At 38.5% G+C, this 12,507-nt stretch overlaps 1 protein-coding gene across 1 annotated transcript in view; it reads right to left on the bottom strand.

Annotated features, from left to right (window-relative positions):
- LOC306908841 (uncharacterized protein) overlaps positions 1–9,449 on the bottom strand; it is a 44,834-nt gene extending 35,385 nt beyond the window's left edge. Inside the window, exons 1-2 of the mRNA XM_079482054.1 lie at positions 9,019–9,449; positions 638–715 (exon numbers count right to left, since the gene is read on the bottom strand). Coding sequence (XP_079338180.1) covers positions 638–686 — 49 coding nt within the window. The 5' untranslated portion in view covers positions 687–715; positions 9,019–9,449. The remainder of the gene's footprint in view (positions 1–637; positions 716–9,018) is intronic.
- Between the last annotated feature and the right edge of the window lie 3,058 nt (positions 9,450–12,507).

The raw sequence follows: 12,507 nt of genomic DNA, 5'->3' as shown, positions 1-12,507 counted from the left end.
GTGGTCCATAAAAAGTTCTCAGTGGGAGATTATCCATGTCCAGTTCTGAACCTGATAACTGTTATCGCTCTATTGCTAAACTTAGTACACTCTCTTGCACATTCTTGATGTCTTGTCATTATAGTGTTAAAGGGATAGTTCAACCAAAAATAAAACATTGTTTAATTAATTACGTACTCATCCTCTTGTCATTGCAAACCTGTATGACTTTCTTTCTTCTCCAGAACACGAAAGATGATATTTTGAAGAAGTTGGTTACCAAACAGCACTGTTTTGTTGGACACAAAACCAGTGCAAGTGAATGGTGCCGGTTAACAACATTCTTCAAAATATCTTATGTGTTCTGCTAAATAAGGAAAGTCATGCAGGTTTGAAACGATAAGAGGGTTAGTAAATTATGAAGAATTCACTTTTTTGGGTGAACTAACCCTTTGGCAAAAGATACAATTTCTTCAGTTTCCCAGCATTTAACGTTTCTCTTTGCATTTTTTAAATCTCAACCACAACATAACACCCTATTTTACGTCAATTCCTATTTTGTCAAATGAATGAGGGGTTCTTGTCAGTAATTTTTGTTTGGGACATTATATAATCACCCTCTGAATCTCTGACTGATAATGTTTGATGTTTGTTCAACCTTGGTTGCTGTTTTTTTTCTGGCTGTCGCGGCCCGCCCCCTCAGGCATGGTGTGATTATATCACAGGAAGTAGAAATCTGCAAAAGAGGAAATGCAAGCGTTAATATATGACACTTTCTCTTTGAGTCCATAGAATTAAGCAACAGCAGTACATTTACTGTGTAAAACAAAGAGATAATGTACATTATAGTAAAAAAAATAAGTTTAATTAAAATGTAACTTCGCTACTTTATATTGTTACAATGTCAGTTGTATATGTAAATGTTATTTTGTGTTAACTGGAACAATACAAGCAGCACTAACAATACAAATCGAGTTGGAACACCAAATAGTTCCTAAAGCAGTTCATTCACAGATACTTCTGTTGAAAACATAACAGGGAAATAAGCCAAATGACAGTCAAACATGAAGATCAACAGAGAAACAAATGACTTGATAACTCATCTTTGGAAATTGTGCCAAGGTTTTTTCCTCAGGCACATGTACAGTATATGTGAAAGTATGATATAAGAGATCCATAAGAGTGTATTGTACATTCACTGTCATCCAACAATGTACATTACACTTCCATTAGTTCACACTGAGAAAAGCTACAGGCAAATTGCTCCTTTATCAGTGCTAGAGCACCTTCCGCTTCTTTCACTGGAGAAGGAAGACAACGACAAAGAAATGTAGAGGAAAAAATACAGAAGTTCTGAGCCAAAGCAATTAAAGAGCTGAAACTTGATAGATGCTGTTTCGGAAAGCGAGGGAGGGGGTCGCAGTCTTTCTTCAGATGGTTTCGTCTCAGTTTTTCTCCCTCTTTTAAAAAAGAAGAGAAAGTCGAATGTGTGTGTAATGGTTGGCACGGCCACAAAAATCTGCAGCTCTCTTTCTCAAATGTGGAGCCTGATGTGTCCTGTCAGCGTATTCGATGCTGGAACTTCAGGAAAAGGAAACAATGGGGATAGACAGGGCTACTCTGTGAAGTGTTCATGTTTGGAATTACCCCGGCAGGACCCGTCTCCCATGTCACCTGGCCTGGCCTTAACTGCGAAGGCTCTCCCTTTGCCTGTCACTCAGATGATGACACCAACAGGGGAGAGTTTAACATCTGAGAGAAAAAAACTCTTCCAGCCCCACTTCATAACTCAAAGACAGAAATAGTTCACAGCATCGGGTAGAAATACTCTTTTGTCTCTACAATATAATTGGCACTGCTCTTTTCCTTTGCTTTGACTTATGAATCTCAATCTGCCATAAGAAAATCTACTTAAAGAGAAAGTTCAACCAAAAATGAAGGTTCTGTCATCATTTACTCACCCTCAAGTTGTTCCAAGCCGGTATACATTTCTTGGTTCTGGTCAACACAGAGAAAGATATTTGGAAGAATGTTCTGAGGCAAAATTGACTATCATAGTAGGGAAAATTAAAATGGTAGTCAAGGGAGCCCCTGAACGGTTTGCTTTCCTAAATTCCTCAAAATCTCATCAAAAACACAATAATTGTCCTACTATGGTAGTCAATGAGGCCTCAGAACTGCCAGTTGCTCATCTTAAATATTTTTCTTTGTGTTCAACCGAACAAAGATATTATACAGGTCATAATTTATTCCTCTTTATCTCTCTTTATTCAAAACCTGTATGACTTGATGTCTTGTGTGGAATACAAATGGAGATATTTTGAGAAATGTCTCTCTGTGACTTTCTCCATACATTGGAATTCAACGGGGCCCAATGTTGTTTGGTTCTTTAAAACATTTTCTTTTGTGTTCTGCAGAGGAAAGAAAATCATACAGGTTTGAAATGACATGAATTAATTAACATTGTTGGGTGAACTGTCTCTTTAAAAGACGTCCGGCATCAATACACATAAATTGTGCCGGCTTGTGCTTTAGTCTAGCTCTTGTTATTTAGTCAGCCCCGTTTGTCTCTATACTTGTTTGTCTCTTTTGCAGTGAAACGCTTAGAGCCATGCATAATGATCTGTTTTGGACGTCTCGCAACCATACCAAATTAAAAACTACCCTGGCACTTTTCCACGCACTGTCCTTCAAAATGTTTCTCACCACAGTCCCTGGGGTCATCTAGGGCCTGTTTCCAGCTTTTCCTCATTAAAGGGCATCTCACTTCCTGAAACTGCGAGCATGAAGGTTCTATAACACTACAAGTCATTGCGGTTAAACCCCATATATACTTTTTTGGCTCCAGAGCTTGTTTGCTGCGAAATTCCAGAACACCAGAAACAGAATTGCGGTAAAAATGAACTTGCTACAACACCCCCCCCCCCCCATTCTGACTACAGTATCGAATAGTGAATAAAGTTTGGGGGAATGGAGAATGGGGACAAGTATTTTTGAGGCCGATTGGAAACTAGCCAACATCTGGTTAGCCACCATAGAGGTTAGACTCCACTCTCCCTAATGCAGAGCAGGCCGTCGCAGAGTCAAAGCACATCTTCTAAACACCCTGACATGCTCCTCGAGCAAAATTGCAAACTCTGTCATAATGAAAAATGTGGAGAGGCAGACCGTTTTCCACCCTGTAATTTTCATTACAGTTGCATCTCTGGTGGCATCACTCCAGGTGCATACTCCACTTACAGTCAGAGACAGAACCTATCGCTGACAGAGTCCTGTTACATGAGAACACAGCTGGACAGCTGTGTGCGTGTTCATGCCTGCACATGTGTGCGTGTTGTGTGTGCCGACTGGAGTAGTTTACTTGTGTCTGAAAGCTACAAGGATGTTGGATGACAATTATATGTTAGTGTGAAGGAGTTTTCTGTTTAGGATCACACTTTTGTAGAACGTTATAAAAGAGTCACTGGCAATATATAGCCAAGCACAGGCATAATTCAGTTTTTGCAAGTGTCACTAGTTATTTTGCCACAAGAAAGGCAAAACATAGACTTAAGCTGCTTCTGCAGGTTTAAAGTAGCAAAGAGCGTTAAAACGCAATGCCAGTGTCAGAAATCTTTAAAAAAATTATCAACACAATGATTTCATAATGCAAACAGAGTCTACTACTGTAAACAGTAAGCTCACGCCCAATGCATTACATCCATCTCGCTTACACTCCCTGACACACACAAACAGACGTGTGAATGCGTGTGTTTGCTTTAAGCCTGAAGATGTTTTGGATGTTCAACAGCTGACTCCTTCACAAAGCAAGGTCAATGCTAATGCAACCAAACACATAAATAAACAAAGAAAACAGGAGCCGGACTATTGTAGCCAGTGAGGAGGAAGGGGGTGTAAGTATTAGGACTATTGTCTTACACGCAGTTTTGAGGGATATTGTTTCTTTTCCAGCTGACCTTTTCATTTCCCTGTGGAGGCGGACCACAACGCTGGCATCCACCTCTCCCCCCTTCTGCCAGCACCGGACCCTGCAGTCCTTTCCTTTTTAAGTTAGACAACAAAGGGCTACCAAACACAATAGAACATGTTTGGTTGGGGTGGGCACCCATACATATGCCGCTGGGGAAATAGAAGGTCACTGATGCAGGCGAGAAAGCGGCGGGGCGGTGATGAGGGACAGTAATGCAGGCCACTCTGTATGTGGTCCTCAGTCACGTGTGGTTGTTTCAAGCCTTTGTTAAAAAGTTTGCCATGTGATGGAAGCAGTGGCTGAAATCTTGGGGTTATAAAAGGTAAGGACCAAACAGGTCTGTTGCAAATGACACATTAACATTTGCTAAAGAGAGCAAAAAAATTGTTTTATTTAGAGCTGTCAAGCGATTGAAGCGATTGTATTTATAAAAACATAAACATAAATATATATATTTAAGAAAAATATGAAATGTAAAAATCAATTAACATTTATATATACATTTAAATGTAGGTGTTTGTGTATGTGTTTATAAATACAATATTAATATGCACAGTACACATAAATATAGGTTATTATGTCACGATTAATCGCTTGATAGTCCTACTATTTATATATTTTATATTCATGTACATGTGCTTGAAAATACCAGTTGAATGTTTTAACTTGAATATTTCACAATCTGAACATTTCCTGCACGCTGTAAAAAATATGAAAAAACCCTACAAGTTTAATACAACAAGGATGTTTACTCAACTTTTGGGCCAAGTAGTTCTCAAAACACAATTTACTGAGTAATGTCACATGTCTTTCAAACCAATTAAACCAATTTGGCAATTTAATACAAGCAGATTTAAGAGTTTACCCAATTAAACAACTTAAAGTCCAACCAACTAATTTTTGTAAACTTGTTCTTTTTCTTTACTTTTGTTTTACACGTTGGTCAAGTAACCGTTTGAGCAATTGAAAGTAAAAGTTGATATCACTATCACTTTAGAAGAAACCCTGCATATTAGACCTCATCACTAAACAGACAAACCTCAATCATGGTGAACATCATTCATTAAAACTCCCAGACAGTAAACAGTGACAACAACAAAGACTTAAACAGTAACACTTTTTAATAATAACCACAAAGTTGCATATGCTGCAATGCATGCTGGGAACTTTTAAATGTAAAACAGTTTGGATAAGCATTTAAGCATCTATCCATCTAGAACAATCTTTTCAGTATACACGTTTTTTATTTTGGTTACTCTATTACCTTTGTCAAGAGAACATCTTGAACTTGTATTTTTTTACATCGCTCACATTTTCTAGATTCGAGACTTTGGTCTACATTTCTGACATGTTGAGATGATTCATTAGTGGTGAGAAAAACAGCTGTATACAGTAATGCAGTCCATATGAGATGTGCAACAAGACCGTCCGCTCATATAAACAATAAGTCCGTTCATCAGGGCAGCTATAGTAAAGAATTCCCTAACATTCAGATTATGAAAGAGGGTCAGTGACCTCATAATGACTTCGCGAGGCAGCTCACGAAAAAGTTCAAAATACTATTTTCATTGGTTGTGCAGAGAAGTGTTATAATTACAAAGAAAGGCAACCGTTCCCTAGAGGCCCTACAGTGAGGGGAAGGAGATTTGACCAAGGGAGCCATAGTATCCAAGTTCCTGGGGCGAAATAAAAGTGTCATCGGGTGCAGTGAAGGCTATAAAAAAATAAAACATTACCAGAGCTCTGAGATGTTCCCTGCTCCACCAGAAAAAAATCCCTTTTCTTAGTCTATGTAACTAATTATAGAAGGAAAGTTTGGTTGCAAACAAGGGAACCTATTAAATAATAAGCGTCGGTCCATAAAGTATAAGGTGACTAACTAGTGTGCAGCCTCATCAATTAATCACAGATAGGAAGGGGGGTAATGGAGTTTTTGTTGCCAGGAAAAGGAAGAGTTATGTCATACGCCATGTTCAGAGCTTGGGAAGTTAAACAGCTCTATATTACAGGAATGCCACAAGCGATCGACGATAAGAGATAAAAGGCAATAGATTTGGTGACTTGTGGGAATTAATGGATACTGGTCTCGAAAGTGTAGATGGGGAACCTGACAAAGAAATACCTGGAACTTTGACCTTAATGAAAGAACACGGCAAGGGTGTAGACGGAAAACCTGAAGTGATCGAGCGCAGGGGAGTTTTGCAGTAAAACAAAGACGGTTAAGAGGGTGGGGACTCATGACTCATGAAGGACACTGCCAAGTCAGGCAGAAAGATGGTAAGGTTTTGAGTCACCAGACAGAGGACAGCATGTACAGCTGTGCATTTTCTCACACCTGCACTTGGAAATGCTCGCAAATGCACCCATTACGTCACCACAACAAACAGACTCTTTGAGAAGGACGCAGTCAGCAAATAAAGCTCTCTCTCTTCCTCCCCATCGACCACTTCATCTCCTTCCAAACCCATGAGTCTTTGAACATCTTCCAGCTTCCTTCTCTTAGACTGGCTGCAAGTATATTATAATGTCGGAAATGCCGCTGTCTGAGGGAGATGGGTGTAAAGTCTGCCTCTCCGCTGCCTTGGGACTGATCATGTTCTTGTTGAAGGACTCGGAGGTCAGAGTGAGGGAGGGGGTCCCTGTCTGTGTTTGCATTACCTCTAGCTACCTCTATCAAAACTTCTACATGGACATCTGCCTGACAGATGCTCTCTGAAATCCATTAATGAAAATACTGCATTTGTGATACAAGGCCTGATGACAAGACCAGACCAGTATTGCAGGAACATGTTGGCTTACAGTGTGCTGGTTTGGTTCTGGTCTAGCTGGAGGTTCACTCAATTACTCAACCTCATGTCATTTTAAAAAAAAATCTGAGAAACACAAAAGAACATAATTTTCAAGGACGCTGGCAACCACACAATACTGGTCCCCAATGACTTCTGTAGTATGGACGGAAAACATTTCTTAAAATATAATCTTTTGTGTTCCACAGAAGAAAGAGTCATATACAGGTTTTGACTGACATGAGGGTGAATAAATGATAACAGAATTTTTATTATTGGGTGAACTATCCTTTTAAAACGTCTGCTAGGGACACCAGTGAGTCATCATGAAGACCAGCAAAATGGCGGTAAGGAAGCGTGAAAATATTGTTTTATAATATCATTTTTTCTTCACACATTACCTGGATTACAGCGTTGCAATAAAAACACAGTTATGATAAGAAATATGATCATGGAATTTGAGCTGTACTTATATGCCAGAACTGAATTGTACCTTTGATACTGGCTTTACAGCATCTTTTAGTAAGGGATGCAGAGTATGGAGCTGGGAAGCTCATCAACCCAAATTCTTGTAGCTGGGGTGCACTGGGAGGAAATGGGGATTTGGCTTATTCTGTCTGAACACTTAGGGGAATGTATTTGTCTCCTAAATGCATGCTTAACTAAGCAGCAGGCTTGTATTAGCAAGGGCAATTTTGAAAGTGAATAAGTGGATGGTGAAAATAGTTTTTTCAAGCAAGGTTTTGCACGTTAACCTTCATATTCAAAGAGCCAAACATACAGAGGGAAAGTTTGGCTGACTTCCTGCCTATCGGTTCAGATTCCATGACCAAACCCGAAACCCATTCTTCCATTTGACATGACTAAAATGGACAAACAATACCCTTTCTCCCTCAACCGCCTAAATATATTCAAGATATTTTTCCCTAAAATATGCTGCAACTTTCCAAACTACATAATAAGCTGGAAAAATATTGTAGTCTCATTTGAAAGGAGCTTTTAAAGCTCAAATCCTCGTGTTGACATTTCTAAGCTTTTTCGACCTCGATGATGGTTAGTGTTATGCTTTTACCACGTGTATGTGTTCTGCATGTCTGAAGTGAAAATAAACATTAACTTACAGTAAAGCTCTACTGACAGACAAATACCAGTCACCAATTTAATGTGTGCACATCATGAAACACCACAGAATTTACTCACAAAACAATATTATGATGTAGTTCAGGATAAAAAAGTTAATATCATGTCTACACCGGATGCGATGCGACACGACAAAAGAAATTAAAAAACGTATTAGAACCCATTTTGTCCACAATGGATATGGCGCAGCGCAGCACAACGCGACAAACCCAATAAGAGCAAGCAGGTTGTCACATCGCGCCTGTCGCGTCCGGTGTAGACACGGTGTTAGAGGTAAATTCCAAGCTTTTGTCCAAATCAATGATCAATCAACTTATCATCAATTCCTAATGATCTATGAAAATCTTCTATCTGAACAGCAGTTAGGGTAAAATATGCAAATACTAATTCTCATTTGAAGTGACTGACATCCGCTCTATGCGTTTTTGTATTCCCGGCTGCAATAATGAGTAAATTGAGAACAGATGGGATTCATTGGGAAGTTTTATTTGTCCACCCCGAATAGTCAGCATTCCAGTTGCTTAAGAAAATAGTTTGCTGAGCAAGAGGGGGCATTAGGAGCTGTTGAGAAAGACTGGACTTTCAATGGCTGACAAAAGATTTGATGCTGAAGAGGTTTTCAGTGCTGTTGAGTTAACTAAGGAAAATGCACTCAAAGAAATAGCTGTGGGTTTAGTCTATGCTACCTGCTACCTAAAGAACCTTTCATTTTTAAAACCTATTTATAGTCTAGAAACGTTTTCACTGCAAATAACTTACAATGAGAGTGTTTCCTTTATGGAACCACAAAACCTAAAATGACGAATAAAGGAATTTACAAAAAATCTAATAGATCTGTCTAAATAAAGAAAAGTTTGTTAGAAGAAACTGATATCATGACTCCATCAATGATGTAGTAAATGTGAGTGAGTGAGTGTGTGTGTGAGAGAGAGGGAGAGAGAGAGAAAGACTTGATACACTTACTGTGCCATATAAATCTTAATTTTCAATTAAAATAAACCGAAATTAGTATCATAAAGTGGTACCTGTTGTAAGTTGTCTATAACGTTATACACATAATGTTACATGAAAAAGTCCTCGATTTGTATGTTGAATACCATCAATTGTATGGTATTCAACAACATTTAAAAAGCTGTAACTTACCTTTACAGTCGTGCTGATAGGAGACATCAAAAACAACGCACCCAAAATACACACTCCGTTCCCAAGCCCTACTATCCCACTTTGATGAAAAGCCCATTCATTACGAAGTATTCCTCCTTTTTTTGACTAACTTCTCGTCTTCTTCGTCTCTTCACTTTTGATTTGAGTGTCCAATGCAACGCAAGATGCTCCCGTGTTGAGTTTCCAGCTATCTCGAGACGCGCGGCTGTGGATGAGGTGTCATCCTCTCCTGGTGGGCAGACTCTCATATACTACGAATTGTCATATTATATGAGTAACAGTCACGCGTCACTCACTTAACATACATTTTGTCTCAGTTGTAAAGAGAGAAACGTCCTCAAACAACGTTAGTTTGGAGCGATGCGCACAGCTTCCAGTAGGCTACATGTGTCTTGAGAGCAAGAGAGTATGAAAAAAGAATTGGCGTGCCCCCCGAAGTAGGAGCCGGACTCCCTGAACTTCCTGTCACTGTTAACTCCTTTGCTGCTGCTGTCCTCGTTCATCATTTTCTTGAGGGAATATATCCAGTCACCCCAATAGGTTATAATTACGACGGATGAGTGCAAATATCCCCAAAGCCCTGTTATGTTATGAGGGTGTCCCGTGAGCAGCGGTCGTTTATCACGTTTTGTGGGGCTATTAAAACCACGTTGAATTAGCCGGAGAGGTAATGAAGTGTTTCTTTCCCAGCATGCTTCAGTGCGCTTAACGTTCTGTTGCGTTTGATGTGACATTTACATACATGTAGGCATTTGGCAGAAGCTTTTATCCAAAGAGACTTACATTGCATTATACATTTTTTTCTGGGTAAGTGCAATCCCTGGGAACGAACGCATGACCTTGACGTTGCTTGTCCCATGCTCTAACCACTGAGCTAGAGCAACGCGTTTTAGTTCACCTTATGTGTGGGTTCCAGACATCCCATGTCTACTATGTTAAATAAAAAATATATTAGAAGAAATAGACATTTAACGTTTATGTATTATAGCCGCATTTCTATTTTGGCCCAGCAGACATCACCAAAAACTACAGAGTCTTACAGGATTCAATTGTTTGGCATAACCATTGCTTTCATTCTCTTATCAGCTTATATTTGTTAGGAATACTTTTTTGTAATTATACATTTTTATTCCTTCAATAGCATTTGAAATGTTTTGTAAAGTTAGGATAAGAAGTCAGTACATCAACCTCATACTGTCAATTTTATTTAGCTTTACATTTATGTTTAGTCATTTAGTGGACGCTTTTATCCAAAGCGACTTACAAAGAGTTCGGGGAGCAATAAAGCGATATGTCATTAAAGAGCAATGGTACGATAGGTGCTAATACAAAGTTACTAGTGTAGACAAAAACTAGACCTCTACCTGTTGAGAGAAGAGAGGGTTAGTGTACTTTTTTTCATCTGTCTGACATGTATTCACAGAAGTGATGGGTTTTAAGTCGTTTTTTTGAAGGTTGTGAGAGATGTGGTTGGAAGAATGTTCCAGCAGGAAGGTTAAAGCTTTAAAATGAGATTGAAATGGGGTGGTATAGCAATACCTGTAAAATCACCCCATTACGTCATGCATTCACCTTGAAGAGTAATGCTTGTTAAATTTATCCTGTAGTGTGATGAATACTCTGACAAGTCAAAGCAAGCAGTGTCTTAAAACCATCATCATAAAGGCTTGTCTTGTGTCTGAGATCACCCTCCCTTTACTCAAGTCAATGTTTTGGGGTAATGATAAAGTACGTTAAAAGAAAATTTGACTGAGAACACAATCTGGCTTCCACAATTTATTTAAAGGCGTTTATCGAAAATAATCATTACATGTGAACACAAATAAAATGAATCTGATGACACTGGAATTTCACTGGAAAGCAAATAGACAATCATAAAGCAGAAGTCATAAAATGAATAAATGATTAGATAATAAGACCCATTAATTGTATTAATTAAATTTAATTCCCTTTAATTGATAAGACAACCACAGAAACACATATACACAATAAATTCAGATAGGGAATGTAACTGCAGACAAAATATTTACAAGAATAAAAGATGTGGGTGCAGATCCAAGGCATTCCAAGACCACATTTTACTTCTAGACAAACAAACAGACACATGGATCTGGAGAGCATTTAGGGTGCGTGACCTTCCGTGTGGTGAATGTTTTTTTTTTTGCACAGATAAGCTGAAATGCCATGAGCATTGTTTGAATGAGGCTTTAACCACAATGTTAGGAATTCTTGTCCTCAGCTGTAGATGAATTACCTTAGTGTAAACAGGCTGAGCAATAATGGAAGTATGTCGTTGTTGAGATTAACTACATTGGAGTCATTTCAATGCAGAGACAGCCATTATAATACAGAACAACACTATTTATATACAGTATAGTAGCCTGCATGCCATGGGAGAGACAGGGGCATTCTGGGAGGTTGTCACAAGGACTAAATCTCAGTCTTTTTTTAATGTTTTAAATCTAAAAGAGAGGCAAGTGTGCCAAAATAACATTTTCATATAAATTACAGTGGTAGTGTTCAATAGTATTTGTCTGTTATTGAAAACATGACATCAAAGGTCAATTGTGTAATTATTTGGAGGATTGACCGAAATGCTATATAATATACATACCTATGTGTTAAGAGGTGAGACCTTACATGATGAAGGTTTATGTTTTTATATCCTTAGAACAAGCTATTTCTATCTACATTCACGGCGGGTTCTTTTGCATGGAATTCACCATGTTGTCAGTAGCTCTATACGGACAAACTGCTCTACAGAGTGCGTTTCATAAATATGTTATTTTTAAGCGAAAACCTAACAACATCTTTGTCCTGTGTCAGCCACCATAGGGCTTCGAAAGGGAGGGGAAGGGGTGGAGTTAGCCGTTGGTTGCAGTTCACAACCTCATCCCTAGAGGCCTCTAAATTTCATACAATGGACCTTTAAGAAAGAAAACAATTGACAAATATTTACAAGAGTAGTCTGTGTTACTTGCCTTGACTGCCTGTTACACTCATTTTACATTGTTTCTACAAGGATAGTGGACCCTTTAAAAAAAAGCTTTCATATTTCTTAGTAACAGCTATATGACAAAACTTCATGACCTTCAGAAAGAAGCACAGAATATTAAAAAAGCGTAAAAATATCTGAAAGAGGAAATTGATGGAATGTTACATTTTTAACTTAAGCTGTTGCTGAAGCAGTTTTTTCCTCAAATAATATCAGGAGTTGTTATCACTGGATACTTATACTCGGTCTACTTATATGGCACCAACTAAAGCTCTGCTGGAGCCTTTTGTCCACCAGAGAATTTTAAACAGGAAATTGAACCTGAATTTGAAAAGCTAACACAAAAAAATTGGCAAAGCAATTGTACTAAAGGAATTTTGGCATTTCACCATTGGATGCCATTGGATGTAAACAGTAGTGTCTAATGTTTTTGCCCAACTCTGATGATGGCCTAAACAGTGATGTTATGCTTT

Source organism: Barbatula barbatula, assembly GCF_947034865.1.
Source record: "Barbatula barbatula genome assembly, chromosome: 19".
Classification (NCBI taxonomy): domain Eukaryota; kingdom Metazoa; phylum Chordata; class Actinopteri; order Cypriniformes; family Nemacheilidae; genus Barbatula; species Barbatula barbatula.
Note: the sequence above shows the minus strand (reverse complement) of the source record. Positions and strands in the feature narration are given on the sequence as shown.